This window comes from Medicago sativa, chromosome 2 (assembly GCF_051527215.1).
Source record: "Medicago sativa cultivar Bolivia chromosome 2, Bolivia_mono, whole genome shotgun sequence".
Taxonomy (NCBI): Eukaryota; Viridiplantae; Streptophyta; class Magnoliopsida; order Fabales; family Fabaceae; genus Medicago; species Medicago sativa.
The window spans coordinates 77748288-77763118 of NC_140750.1; the positions used below are offsets into that span (position 1 = coordinate 77748288).

A 14831-nucleotide genomic window follows, 5' to 3' on the forward strand; every position below is an offset into this window, starting at 1 on the left:
GTCAACCAAAACTTCTATCCTGAGTCATTGATATTGTTTCATACGGAATTGGCCAAATTGCAATCTATATCACAAAGTAAACTTCATGAAAAATATTCTAGAGAACAATTCAACAGCCACAACAAGCCCTCGACATTGAGTGCTTCCCACTATATTAAATTACACATGAACATATAAGATAATGAAAGTAAAGTTTACATTGTTTAAAATCGGGAACATAATGAAAACTATCTCATAAGTGAAGGGTGTAAGTTGTAACTTCATTTTGAATAGCCGCAATGGAGAAAAAACTGTCTTCTCTAAAAACATTTGCACATCCCAGCGGTCAAAATATATGAGCAATGTCATATGCAAATCTGTATTTTGTCAAGGATGCAAGCATAATAACAAGAATTTAAGCAGAAGATAGATATGCAGGAATACCGGTTGTTTTAGGTTGTGTTTTAGTAGGATGCTCTGGAGTAACTATTGTTAAGTTGAATGAGCATGGGAATGGCTGCTCAAGAAAATCTGAAAGTTCCACCGGTGTATTCATAACATTTCAAAATTGTTAATAAAACATGAATTTATCTTTACCCAAATCCTCACCAACCCAAATTTCTTTTCATATTTATGAATTACCTTTTGATACAATTATGAAAAAACTAACTCCATTTTTAACATATTTGATAATATTTAATTAAAATTAAAATACTCCAAGTATTATTGACAAAGAGAAGGATACGTCCAAAACAGCACGAACGACTGCATGGGATCAAAAAAAGGAAAGTTAGAATGTTGAACAAATGTACATTCAAGCATAAAATGTATAGGGAGCAAAAGAGGATACAAACCCCCCACATATACATTATTATGATCTAAATATAATGTTTAACTTGCCAGATAAGATCAGCAAGGCAATTACAGCAAGTCTTTTTTTATAAACTTTAAAATTTCAATATGATATAAAGGCCTTATCCAATATATTAAAATAATTATGGACCGGATAAACCTCCCCTTTTCTATCTCTCTTTTCCCTTAATTTGCAGAGAAAGGCCCTAATTTACTGACTGGGAGAGAACGGGAAAAATATTGTCATCAAACACGTACCGCTCAAACAAACATCAGAAGTCCATATAAGGGATGCCAATAATATGAATAGCAAGTTGATTCTTTCTTTTTATTTCCTAAAAGGGGGGAAAGCTATGTATTTTACAATGTACAATATCTGACTCATGAAATACACACAAATCATCACAATGAAACAAAGCATTACATTGCCTTTAAGAACATTAGAAAATCTCTTTTCAGCCAGTAATAGCAAAAGTGATCACATTGTACACTTGCTAAGATAGAGACCACAGAAATACATGTTTTGAAAGAGATCACACACAATTGCATGAAAGTAGTAATAGCAAAAGTGATCACATTGTACACTTGCTAAGATAGAGACCACAGAAATACATGTTTTGAAAGAGATCACACACAATTGCATGAAAGTCATATATAATTGCTGAATAAATGGGTTAACAAGTATGGTTTAGCTAGGTGACTAAGCGTGGGAATCTAGGTAAGTAATAATTATCAGGTTAGACACTTGGGTTCTAGGTAAATCTTAGGTTAGGGTGCACAAGGAATTTAATATTCATGGAGGCGAAACCTTGATTATTTTGTCTTTCTCCCAGTATCAGTCTCTTATGATCTCATCTTAAATTTTCATAGTACTAGATGTTAATTGTAGGAACTTTAATTTCTCTAGGAATTTAAAAGATAGAGAATATTTTCAATTGGATTTTCTTCTATCTTTGCTTGACCCTGTTCATTTGCCATGTAACCTGGAAAAAATGATTTCGACTCTTGGTTATTTTAGTATACTTATTTGTAAGTCGTTTTTTGACTTTGTTAACCATTTTCTGAGTCCAAACAGAGAAAAATTTCTGCCAGAGAAGGTCACCGATGATTTCAAAGGTTACTAGTAGATTCACAGGCTTCGACATAGTGGTACTTAGTATGATTAATAACTAAAGGTAAATTTTACATATAAATAAGGTCAATAACAGTTGGTTTCACTTGTATGTTGCATGTACCCTAGAATTAGAAAATACAGCACGTTTATTTTCACAATGGCAAGCAGCTAATTACATTTGGGGTAGGCCATTTAGTGTGTCTGGTGACTACAACATGTATCCTCTCAACAGTTGAAGCATTTTCCTTCATAAGTTCAAACTTTTGACTAGAGTATCAGGAAATATTATGGTAATGAACTTTGCAAACTATCTCGTGGAATCTTTTGCTGGAGCATAATGCTCATTCAAACGAAAAACATCTAAGGTACACATGCCTTTTCATAGTCTCTCTAAGTGTTCATCACATTTTTCTATTAAAAAATATTGACAAGGAGAGATCTCGTTGACATGTCTTGTGAGTTTGAGTCTTTGTGCTGAAACAATTTTCTAGACAAATCTTCGCCACTGCATCCTTTATGGCATAAAGAATATACAGTGACCTCATTCATGTTGTTCCAGGGGATTCTATTAGTTAATAAGCTCTAGTTTGGCTAACCCTAAACTGTTGATGTGTCTTTTGTTGCTTTCCCTGACATTCTAAATTTTATTTTCTGTGGATAATATCTAGTTTCCTATTTGTATGTGTGTTTACTCTAGTCTACCTATCTTATCCAAACTGATTTCTTCATTCATGAAACGTAAAGTTTCTAAAACACAAATTATGACAAAATAAAGATGAAGTAAACATAAACAACCTACCATTAGACCACCGAGAAAGCCATCAATTAGCACACGGTTCCAGGAATCAAAGTATGTGTGGATTGAAAATTTTGCTTTGACTATGAGCCCAAGTGAAGTAAATGCCATGAGAAGTGCGTAGAAGACAAATCCTTTCAAGCCTGTAAATCCCAAAATACCAGCAACAACTCCGCCAATTATAGATAAGAATGTTCGGCTATAAAAGAAACAGAGAAAATTCAATTGTGATCCATAGACAACATTGAACAGTCACACATATAACGCTTTCAACTATATGTATATATTCAAGTAAACATAGTATTAAGAAGGTGCAGTGAAACCAAACCTGTAATAGATGATTTTCATGTTGCTTTGCATATTCTCAGCATTAAAAGTCAGCAACTCATTCAGTCCATTGCTTGATTTCTTCTCGGATGAACCTGACCCAGAATGTCCAGCCATTATATTCTGTCTAATTTGATGATCTGTTCCTGTAAACAGAAAGGTAATTCAATGACTTTTACTGAAAGGCAAATGTTGAATTCATAATTTTTCTTAGTCAAATATTAGTAGTTACTTTGTTAGGGGAAGGGGAAAAATATATGTAGCGAAAAATAAGATGTTGCGTTGGATGTGTGGTAAGACTGTATGAGATGTGATTAGAAATGACATCATTAGAGAAAGAGTTGGTGTAGCACATATAGTAGAAAAGATGGTGCAAACTAGGCTTAGATGGAGGATAGTCAGATAGAGATTAATAAAGGCAGAGAAATACTAAGTAAAGAAAGATCTAGAGATTAATCAGTTGAATCTTAATATGGTTTATGATAGAACATTATTGTGTAATTTGATCCATGTACCCGACCCCACTTAGTGAGATAAGACTAGGTTGTTGTTGTTGTTGGAGGGGGAAAATGTTAGTAGCAAAGATTGAACCCTGGACTTCCTGCATATAACTCCTAGCGAAAGAAAAACACTAATGTAACTGTCTGCTTGCGCTTTGTTGTATATATATGTTATTGTGTATTATTGTATTGTTCATTTAAATTTAATTCGCTTTTCTGTTTCATAAGATCTATGTTATTACGGTGTATGTTTTTGATTCCCCTTTTAAAATTGGAAAACAACTCTGTTATTAAGGGCAAATTTGTACAAAAAAAATGGTCAGACCAAAATTGGGAGTTAATTTTGGAGTTCTCTTTATATCAGTGTTACAAAGAAACACTGCACTGTGGTTAACAAACAGGAATAAACACATCATAATGTTGACCACTCCAGAGTACAAACTAAGGAATCTATGAAGCACTGTGTCGGCATGTCAGTGTCTGTGTCGTGTCCGTATCTGTGCTTCATGGTAAGGAATAAATAAGAAGTTGGAGAAAAATAAGCAGACCAAACAATATAATGTCGACAAAATTTGAACATATAGACAATTTTTTCTAGTATATATTCAATATGTATACGGTATACCAACCAAAACGCTTCAAATCAGATGTTCCATATATCCATGTTATATGCTAGTTGAATCCTAATGGCCCAAATAAATTAAAGAAACTATTGCAGCTATTTGGCTATTCCTATTGTCTGCAAAATCAATCCTCTTATGATTATTACACAGAGAAGTGCGATTTAAAGAAAGGAACCAACCTGCGATTGAGAGTTAGGGTTTGCGAGAATAGTGAATTGGGTGAAACGTAACAGTATTTGATCTCAAAAAACTGTCAAATCCCAAAATTCTCTACAGTTGGCGGTGAGCTGCTGGGTTTCGGGAACAAAGCGGAGTGCCAATGCGCCTTCAGTTGAACCAATATCAGTCTTTTTTTTTTTTTATTTTGTTACAGAAACACACTACAAATATACAACTTTTTTTTATTTTAAATAAAAAAAATGTTTGGTTATTTTATTATAGATTCTTAAACTATTTGAGAATTTTGAAGGGTTACATATATTTTTTTACAAATATTTTTAATTTTTGTTCTCTTAAATTTGATTTTGACTTTAGTTTTTTAAAATGAATTTTTCTAGTTACACCTTATCTAATTCTTGTTACACCCTAAAATAAAATCACAAAATTTTTATTTTTTGAAGAAACCAAAATGGAATCGCACAAGACATGCAAAAGATAATCACCCAAAAGGAATACAAAGTTATGAGTCTTTTACTATAAAAAACACAACGAAAAAATGAACAAGAAGAAAGTTACAGCCTAACACCCATACATAATAAAAGGTGTCGTCACCAATCATTATAATTGAAAGCAGAAATGAACATCTTAGCTTTTAACCATAAAAAAGACATAAACTTAACGGTGTCTAATAATTGGACCAAATCCTCAGCTTTACTCTTAAAAATATTGTTGTTTCTTTCCTTCCAAACAACCCAAACACAAGCATGTCAGATCACTTTGAGAAAAGAATGAGTAAATCACGGCAAACCCACCAAATGATCAAAATGATGAAGATAATCACTAACCGACTCGGAAGATATGAAAGAAATATCAACCCACTGATAAATAAAGTACCACAAGCTGTCAAAGATGTCGCATCAGAGAAGAAAATGAACTGTTGTCTCCGGACAGCCGCACCCTCCAAATCTGTTAAGTAAAATTTAATTTTCAAATTCACCCAAAATTAATATAATTTTTATTAAAAAAGTGAAATTGTCTCGTAGTGCTCATTGTGTTTTGCATATTCTAGTGGGACCTTCGATGGTTGGATGGAGAATCTAAGGAGTGAATGGAATTTAGATGAATCGAATTATTGGCTTATGTTTGAGAATCTTGTTCGATGAAATTAGTTGGCCGACGTGAAGAAATTAAATTGATTAAAATATTTTTTTCGTCCTTCATATTTTTACTAAACATTTATTTTGATCACTTCCAGTCGAAAAAAAAATACTTTGATCATTTATTTTTTTCTATTTGATATGATCCTTTATGTTTCCACCTTCTACAAGTTAGTCCATTTACCTATCTTCTTCATTAAAAAAAAGCTGAATTGATCGTTGATTTTAACATGTGGTGATTTTTTTCTTACATTGTTGTCTTCTTCCTCAAAATTATCAAGGTTCATAATAAAATTTAGAATTGGACGATGTTAAGGTTAGTCTTTAGGGCCAAAGTGAAAAACTGAGGGAGGTGGTGACTGGTGACTGTTTTGGATGATGGCATTGTTTGCTTGCTCGATTGAGGACTCAAATTCAATTATGCTTTTCAAATTCATTTGTCTTTCCTCATCAGTCAAGTTCTTTACAATTTTTCAATTTGTTGTTTTAGGGAAATTGGACATTTAATTGGGTTTTTGCAAGTTTGTTCATTTTTTGGTGTTTGAGGATGAACATTGATTTGGGAGAGTAAGAGAGGTAGAATTTTATTCATTGCCTTTTGTATTGGAATTGTTTGTTTTTGGTAAATTGGCATTTGATTTGGATTTGTAATTGTTATTAGTACTTGTTTTAGTTTGAGCTTCTTTTGATTGCTTCATGTGTAAGAATTACCCAAAATTGTGTATTAAAATGATAATTTCCACTTTGGCCCTCAAGGCTATCTCAATTTTATCCAATTCTAAAGTTTAGTATGAATCCTAATAATTTTTTGGCTTAATTACACCACAGGTCCTTTAAGTTTGAAGTTTGTAACAGATGGGGTCCTTTAAGTTTGTTTAACTTTGTATTCCTTTTGGGTGATTATCTTTTGCATTCCTTGAACACTAATCTTTTAGGGTTTAACAAAACTCGAATCAAAATCACAAAAGATAGTATCAATTTTCGAATGAACTTGATTAGGGTTTAAATTAATTGTCAAACTTAAAGGACCTATCTGTTACAAACGTCAAACAAACTTAAAAGACCTATCTGTTACAAACGTCAAACTTAAAGGACCTGTGGTGTAATTAAGCCTAATTTTTAAGAGAAATCATGTCATCAAGTGTTCAAGTTAATTGTCAACTCAACTATCTTTTAATAGAAATACGTAAAAGGATTAACTTGTATACATTGCAAAACGTAAAAAGAAAAATAAAGGATCAAAATAAAAATTAGGAAAAAGATAAAAGATTAAAAATATATCTTAGCCAATTAAATTAGTTAGATGTCAATCATATTAATGAATTGTATTTTTATTGTCCATCAAATTTAAACCAAATCCTTGCCCTTGCATTAGACCTAAAAAAAATTAGAAAAAAAAAAGACTCGTAATAAATAAAAACAATTATACTAATAGTTATCATGTCATCGTGAGCTTAGCTCAGTTAGGACACTACATAATATATGTAAGGTCGGGGTTCAAACATCGACCACCACAAAAAAAATCGCATTGGTTTAGGATGTTTTCCTTACATACAAATTTTGGGCCGCGAGTTTATGAAATATAACATCAAAGGTAAGAGTTTTACCATATAACTTCATGTGACATAATTCAAATCTCATCGATACATATATAAAATGGTCATTGATGCTATTTTAATTATTAATAATTTCTCATTCCAAAAATAAATAAAAATAAAACAAAAGGTTAATATCATATGTGTATAGATGAGTGTGAATTGAAGTTTGATGTGGAGAGGCATTCAGATTCAACTAAGCTTCGAAATTCAATTATTATATTATGAACATGTGAATGAAGAAGTGCCAACTTTGCATTTGATTATTTGTATACCATAGTTGGTATTTAATAATAAAAAAAAATTATGGTTCCTTATTTAACCCAGCGTGGCACAGCTAGCTATTCATAATTATTATTCCTTCATCACAAATATCTAAATTTTTTTCTCCCCAAATTACACTTTTACATTCTCTCTCTCTATCTCTCTCTCTCTCTCTCTCTCTCCTTTTTGTTATTTGATAACCCTCTCGTATTCATAATTCTCAATTAGCTTAATAGAAAGGTTAGGAAAAACATGGCGTTCCCAGCTACAATTGTTATTCTTCCTGTAGGCATTATTTTCATTCTTTCAGGCCTCATTATCAATGTTATTCAGGTAAATTTCATTCAATTTCAACCCACAATATGTATATTATTATAGTTGCTTGGTTGGTAAATTTATCATCATTCTGATTTCACATTTTATCTGTGTACATTGACCTATTGACGTAATCACCTGCCATGCAACAGTGTATCATGAAACAATAACGATTTGTTCAAATTCTGCTATGCAATAACACTATTCGCAACATTGATATGTATATGTATGATATATTGCCTACAAATGATCAAGTTTGTAGTATATTTCTGTTTCTTTGTAAAACTTGATCCATTCTTTGATCAACGCTGCCTTGTTTATTTTGGAGTTGGAATTCTCAAAGGAGAAAAATAATTAGAATTGCTATTTGGTTTATGAATTTTCATTTTTTGATGATTATTTAGTTGGTAATAAACTATTTACATAAGATATATATGCATTTGCAGGCTTTTTTCTTTGTGTTTGTTCGTCCGATATCAAGATATTGTTACAGAAGAATAAACAAAGTGCTCACAGAATCATTATGGTTGGAACTCATATGGCTCATTGATTGGTGGGCGGGCGTCAAGGTCTTAGTTTGATTACCTTAATTAATTACCTCATATTAATTAATTTGTTGTTTATCTATGTTCTAACCCTCTTTTTCCGTAAAAATTTGTTGAATCTTGGGACTGTAGGTTGAGTTGTATGCAGATTCAGAAACATTTCAATTATTGGGTAAGTTAACCTGGTTTGTTAAGTTCTTATAATTTTTTTTTTAAGATGATTAAGTTCTTATAATTAATTGCTCAAAATAAAGTAGTATAATAGGATCTCTCACAAATTTTTATTTTTTCTGGTGAAAATTTCAGGTAAAGAAAATGCACTTCTGATATGCAATCACAGGAGTGACATTGATTGGCTTATTGGATGGGTCTTGGCTCAGGTAGGTGCCTATTATATGCAAAAAAAAAATGATGTACATACTGATATATATGATTAGCTTACATTAGTGCTTTTGTATTACTTCAAATTACAAGGGTTAAAACAATTTCAGAGTCATATAGTTCTTGTATTCTATCTCCTTTTCGTTTGTCACAGCGCACAGGTTGCCTTGGTAGCACGGTAGCCATTATGAAGAAAGAATTTAAATACCTACCTGTATGTTTCTGTAGACCTCTCTTTCTCTGTTCTTTGTAAATTTAGGAATGCATTAAGGCTTTTAATTAATTTAAATGATCCGTTCAGTAACAACATTGCAATATCTTTGCAGGTTATAGGTTGGTCAATGTGGTTTGCTGAATACTTATTTCTAGAAAGAAACTGGGCTAAAGATGAATCATCATTGAAGGTAAATAAATCCAAACATATTATTTAACTAATTTAGATATATATGTGATTATTAGAATAATGTTCCTTAATTATTAGCATTTTATTTATAAATCTCTTGACTTTTGCTGGCAGTCAGGTTTTAAGCAGCTTGAACACAAACCAGTGCCTTTTTGGGTGGCTCTTTTTGTTGAAGGAACTCGCTTTACGCACACAAAACTTTTAGCAGCTCAAGAGTTTGCTATTTCAAGAGGAATTCCAGTACCTAAAAATGTTTTGATTCCTCGTACCAAGGTAAAAAATATCGATACTTTAGGATATGTTTGGTTACGAGAAAATGAGAATTTGCAGCCCTGCAAAAGAATCTATGTACTTAAAAATAAAAGTCATTTCTGATGAATGTTTTTTTTGCGACCTCAAGCCTATATATTATAGGAGATAGCAGTAATATGATCAATTGCTACTTAAACAAGTTATATTAGCAGCTAGCAACATAAGTTTCCAATTACCGCTTACAATTTGACTTTGTTTTATTAGCTGATATCTTTTGTTTATTGTTGATGATCTCTCTCCAGGGCTTTGTGACTGCCGTAAAAGAAACGCGAAAATACATTCCGGCCATTTATGATTGCACCTTTACAGTTCCAAGGGGTGAGACTTCACCTACATTGTTGAGAATTTTTAAAGGGATTCCTTGTAAGGTAAGGCAATTGAAAACCTTGCTTGACAGTAACTAAATTAGAGAAAAGAAACAATGTTGTTTATGTATTCCTTCATAATTAGACGTTGTTTATAGTTATCTGTTTTACAACCTAAAAATATATTTACGCTCCTCTGCATTTTTGCAGGTCAAGGTTCAAATTAAGCGCCACAAAATAGACGAACTTCCAGAAACAGAAGATGGCATTGCACAATGGTGCAAAGATGCTTTTGTTGCCAAGGTATTACTACAAATAATGTAAAAGATGTTCTAGTAGCAGAAAATTTGTTCGCTAATAATTGCAATTCTTTTTTACTTACTCATATTTGGTATGACTTAGTTTATAAGTTAGCCCCTCACATTCTACATTAGAGGCACTTTGTACAAACAAATCTGATGCATGCATTCTTCAAAACTTTCTGTATTAAATTTGTAACAACTAATGTGTGTTTTCTCAACTAATTATCAGGATGCATTACTGGAGAAATATAGTACTACGGAGATATTCAGTGAGCTAGAACTTCATCAATTCCGTCGGCCTAAAAGAGCAATATTTGTAAGTTTTGTTCTATTTATATTTATTCTGTAGGGGTAGCAAAAGATGAATTGAATAAATTTTGAGTTGGATTATGATAGATAGATTAAAATTATTATTTATAATCACTTTACTCATTGTCTATTTCATAAAAATCATTCTATTCATGATAAATTTTCATTTCAATTGAACTAATGCAGGTTATGGCTTGTTGGTCAAGTTTCCTTTGCTTTCTTCTAGTAAAATTCTTTCAATGGACTAAACTACTCTCCACGTGGCCAGGCATCTTCTTTACAGTGCTTTTCATGGTCATTGTAACAGCTGTTATGGAAATACTCATACATGCAACTCAAGCTGAGCATTCTAAGCCCACCAATTTACCCATACAAGACCCCATCAAGCAAGGGCTTCTTAATTCAGACATTATCAAACATGCACCAATAGTTTAATTTTTTTTTTTTTTTTAGGAGACCAATAGTTTAATGTTACATTCTACATGTATATATGTCTATCATAACTTATTTATTATTATTTAGTTTTTTTTTTTTTTTGTTAATAAAAAGAGGATTAACTTTTTTTTTGAGGGAAAAAAGAGGATTAACTTATTATAAAACTATATACAATAACACCTAAAAGTAAAAAGTACTTGGCCATTTATCTTAATCTCATGGTACCTGGTACCATTTAATCCAGCCCACCTGAGCAGGTCCATTTAATCTTAATCTCATGGTAACGCAAAGTTTGGTTCAAATAATTTGTCTTCCCGTGCTTTAATTTTTTTTTTTTTTTAACCCTCTCATTCTTCAAGAAGAAGGGTCATGGAAATTCGCAGTTTGATCGTGAGGTGAATATAGTATGATCAAGAGTTGTTTCACCAGAAATCGAACTTGGATTCTTTCAAAATGATTTGTTCTTTAGTAGAACTCATTAATCATACTCCCAAGTTGTACGAATTCAGTAGCAGTCGCCACCCCAAGGTCCAGACTGTGTACTTGAGAAGTTACAATACCACCCCCCCCCCCCCCCCCCCCCCCCACACACACACACAAAGAGAGACGCTCTTGTTGATTCATCATAGCATCACTCATTAACTGCATTGCAGCATACATCACTGACTTCAAGTACTTTTCACTACACCCACCCAATCCACAATGGTTTCATTTATAGTGTCCTATCCACATCACCCTAGCATCTCATTCGAATGCCACTTTCATACATATTTTCAAAATGAGATTAATTCTTGCATCAATTGTTGTACATCAAATTTGGCTCTTTCAAAATAAATTTTCGGTAAGATCATAAAGGTAAATCATCTTAATTATTAATACAGTTATTGAAATGAATTTATAATTTTTTGTATGGAGTATATAAGTATATATGCGTGTACAATATGCGCTCAAGTTGCCTAACACGATTATGTTTTCAAAACAAAAAAATAGACCCACACATGTATTAAATTTTCGCCACCCTTAATAAATTTTTCTGGTACAGTCCCTGTTAGCAAACCAACTTTTTGTTCGCTCTTAATTTGCGTTTAGTACCAAAAATCCTCTATACCAAATACTTTAAGGAGCGTTTGTTTCACCTCTACAAACTAAATTCCAAGAAATCTAAGATGAGAATTATTTATTCCAATGTTTGATCCACATGCACGTAGAAAAGTTCTTAGGAATAAATCATTCCTGAAAACTTTTTTTTAACCATTTTACTCTCTTTTTATTCCTAGCATGAAAGGATGGGAATGATCCAATTCCCAACTGTTATCACAAGTTGTTTTTCTTTTTTTGGTGGTGGTCTGAGTTTGAACTTCAGACTTAACAAATATATTATTATTATGTATTGTCCTTACCAACTGAATTAAACTCACGAGGACCACAAATGTTTCTCTAAAGCTACATTTTGATTCTCTGAAACAAACACCATAAGTGAATGATTTTTATTTTTATTTAAGAAAAGTGAATGAATGTTATATACTCCCTCCGTCCCGGAATAACTGACCCATTTTCTAAAAAAAAGTGTCCTAATATAACTGACCCATTTCAATTTTCAATACAACTTTCATCATTCCCAATACAATATAACACTAAATAATACTCCCTCCGTTTCAAAATACATGTCCAAGTCAACCACTTCACATATGTCAATGCACAATTTTGACCGTTAATATCTTTAATTATCTAAAGTAAAAAATTATAAAAATTTAATATTTTGAAAATATTTGTCGAGACAAATCAAACAACATCTTACATGCTAATATTTGTATTTATACATTAGTAAAAAAGTATGGTCAAAGTAAGTCAAGTGAATAGTGCACATTGCAAAAATTGGACATGTATTTTGAAACGGAGGGAGTACTACTTTTATCATTCCCAATACAATATATTCCACTTTCCCCTTCATTTATACACTTTTCTTAATCCGTGTGAAAAACCAAAGTAGGTCAATTATACCGGGACGGAGGGAGTAGCAACTAAAAACATGTTGAACCATTTTTTTTTTCAGTCACATACGTCACACTCATGTCCATTAAGAATCGAGTGTCAAACAATATATATTTTTTATTATAAAATAAACATACATAAATGGGCTTATATTTACATGAAGGTTTGACCCGCTTCAATCGGGTCGAACTCAATGGGTCAAAAAGATCCACCATTGATTAGGGTTTTACATTGTAAATGCTGCTGCATTGATCTTCATTCACATTTACAGAAAACTACAATCAGCTCGGAAAATGGTTAACGCTAAGGTTAATTAATCGTTTAATTTTCTTCATCAGTGTGATTTTTTAGTTTTTTGTGTGTGAATCTTAACACGGTTATAAATTTTTGTTTCCACAGTTTCACCAGTACCAGGTTGTCGGAAGAGCACTTCCCACCGAAAAGGATGAACATCCTAAGATTTATCGCATGAAGCTTTGGGCAACCAACGAGGTTCGTGCCAAATCCAAGTTCTGGTAAGTTCCTTATTTATTTATTAATTAACAAATTTTAATATTATCAAATTTTAATAATTGTGTTTTTAATAATGTTAATTGTTGTAGGTATTTCTTGAGGAAGTTGAAGAAGGTTAAGAAAAGTAATGGACAAGTTTTGGCTATCAATGAGGTATGCACATTCATTTATTCTACCTCTTAATTCAAATTTGATACAACTTAGGCTGTGTTTGGATTCAACTTATCAACAGCTTATTTGTATTTATCGACCCCTAGAAGCACTTGTTCGGTATTTTGTGATTCTAAATAGAACAACCTATATGACATTTCAATGATTTTAACTGATTTTGATTACCATTCCATGATACAGTTTATGACTTGTTTGAAAGTACTTTGGTTGGGAAAGGGCTTGTTCTGTTTTGATTAGTGCTGGGATAAAATTTGCTCTGTTTACTTGTTTTGAGAAGTCTTTGACCAAACATTTGAGTGTAAGCTGTTTTGATTGAAGTTGAATTATGTCAAAATCCAAACATAGGTTACCTGTTGTTGTAACATATCTATTAAGGAATTTTTCAAGTTTTTTCCTTCAAACTGTTACTGTATGCCTGTCTTGAGTATTTCCTAGAGGGTTTTAGCATGAAACCAGTGACTAATTTCATAGCTGAACTTGAAAATTATGCTCATTTTTTTAATAGCGTATTGTTTCAATTATTATAGGCAAAATAAGGCTAATTGTGGTGAAAGAATATGTGGAGTATGATTTCCCTGTGTTTGCTTTAGTTGTTATTTTACCTTCAATTGCAGTCTTTTTGGACATAGGGGCTTATGGTATCTTTTTTTTGATTGCAGATCTTTGAGAAAAATCCTACCAAGATTAAGAACTATGGAATTTGGTTGCGTTATCAGAGTCGTACTGGTTATCACAATATGTACAAGGAATACCGTGATACTACTCTAAACGGTGCTGTGGAGACAATGTACAACGAAATGGCATCTCGTCATAGGGTCAGGTTTCCTTGCATCCAGATCATTAAGACCGCCACCATCCCAGCTAATCTGTGCAAAAGGGAGAGCACTAAGCAGTTCCACAATTCCAAAATCAAGTTCCCCTTGGTGTACAAGAAGATTAGGCCTCCTACTAGGAGCCTAAAAACAACCTACAAAGCTAAGAAGCCCAACCTGTTTATGTGATTCAGTGAATCACATTTCCCTTCTCATGTTAGAGTTGCTTGATTTATCAGTCAGTACTTTAAGAGCTTTCGGAAGATAATCGTGTTTTAACAAACTCCATTACCAGCAAACTCAGACAGTGTTCGCATTTTTCCTAGTCCGTTATTTATCAAGTATTTTGTTATATCTTTTTGTTATGCTGTTATTTATTTTTCTCTTTTTGATGTACCGGTACAAGCTTGGTTTTGAATTTAGTGAACTTTTTGTTTTGAAGGAGGGTTTATAATTTTCTATTGTTTGTGCACTCTTATTGCTGGAAAAATGTAATTTCAGATGCTAATAGCTAATGAGCTAGGTTTTTTAAGCTGATGAACGAAGCTGTGTTGGTAATTGTGTCCAACCTTCTAGCTCATTCATTGTTGTTTGGAGTTTGGACTATTGTTTTTCATGAACTTATTTTAAAAAATCAGTTTGTTTTCGAAAGAACTGAATACAACCAATG

At 32.3% G+C, this 14831-nt stretch overlaps 3 protein-coding genes across 3 annotated transcripts; 2 read left to right on the forward strand and 1 right to left on the reverse strand.

Annotated features, from left to right (window-relative positions):
* Position 1: 1 nt before the first annotated feature.
* Positions 2 to 5399, reverse strand: LOC146951006 (uncharacterized). Its single transcript, XM_085746975.1, has 5 exons — positions 4371 to 5399; positions 3070 to 3214; positions 2745 to 2940; positions 725 to 744; positions 2 to 356 (listed from the first exon to the last, which is right to left on the reverse strand). The coding sequence occupies exons 2-5, from the start codon at positions 3183 to 3185 to the stop codon at positions 326 to 328; spliced, it is 363 nt and encodes a 120-aa protein (XP_085603101.1). The 5' UTR covers positions 3186 to 3214; positions 4371 to 5399; the 3' UTR covers positions 2 to 325.
* Positions 5400 to 7373: 1974 nt separating this feature from the next.
* On the forward strand, positions 7374 to 10877 carry LOC146951007 (1-acyl-sn-glycerol-3-phosphate acyltransferase 3-like). Its single transcript, XM_085746976.1, has 11 exons — positions 7374 to 7699; positions 8128 to 8250; positions 8359 to 8398; positions 8533 to 8606; positions 8762 to 8821; positions 8934 to 9011; positions 9125 to 9283; positions 9565 to 9690; positions 9838 to 9930; positions 10159 to 10245; positions 10425 to 10877. Exons 1-11 carry the CDS (start codon positions 7619 to 7621, stop codon positions 10671 to 10673), a joined length of 1170 nt encoding a protein of 389 aa, XP_085603102.1. The 5' UTR covers positions 7374 to 7618; the 3' UTR covers positions 10674 to 10877.
* A 2045-nt stretch (positions 10878 to 12922) lies between these two features.
* On the forward strand, positions 12923 to 14602 carry LOC146951008 (large ribosomal subunit protein eL20y-like). The gene is made up of 4 exons (XM_085746977.1): positions 12923 to 12973; positions 13065 to 13180; positions 13268 to 13331; positions 14009 to 14602. The coding sequence occupies exons 1-4, from the start codon at positions 12959 to 12961 to the stop codon at positions 14348 to 14350; spliced, it is 537 nt and encodes a 178-aa protein (XP_085603103.1). The 5' UTR covers positions 12923 to 12958; the 3' UTR covers positions 14351 to 14602.
* Positions 14603 to 14831: the final 229 nt, after the last annotated feature.

Coding starts and splice junctions, on each gene's coding strand:
- LOC146951006 (XM_085746975.1), bottom strand. CDS start 3,185: ATGGCTGGACATTCTGGGTCAGGTTCATCCGAGAAGAAATCAAGCAAT. Junction 2,941..3,069: donor ATGAAAATCATCTATTACAG/GTTTGGTTTCAC, acceptor TTTCTTTTATAG/CCGAACATTCTTATCTATAA. Junction 745..2,744: donor GCTTTCTCGGTGGTCTAATG/GTAGGTTGTTTA, acceptor GATCCCATGCAG/TCGTTCGTGCTGTTTTGGAC.
- LOC146951007 (XM_085746976.1), top strand. CDS start 7,619: ATGGCGTTCCCAGCTACAATTGTTATTCTTCCTGTAGGCATTATTTTC. Junction 9,284..9,564: donor TTTTGATTCCTCGTACCAAG/GTAAAAAATATC, acceptor ATCTCTCTCCAG/GGCTTTGTGACTGCCGTAAA. Junction 10,246..10,424: donor GGCCTAAAAGAGCAATATTT/GTAAGTTTTGTT, acceptor GAACTAATGCAG/GTTATGGCTTGTTGGTCAAG.
- LOC146951008 (XM_085746977.1), top strand. Junction 13,181..13,267: donor CGTGCCAAATCCAAGTTCTG/GTAAGTTCCTTA, acceptor TAATTGTTGTAG/GTATTTCTTGAGGAAGTTGA. Junction 13,332..14,008: donor AAGTTTTGGCTATCAATGAG/GTATGCACATTC, acceptor TTTTGATTGCAG/ATCTTTGAGAAAAATCCTAC.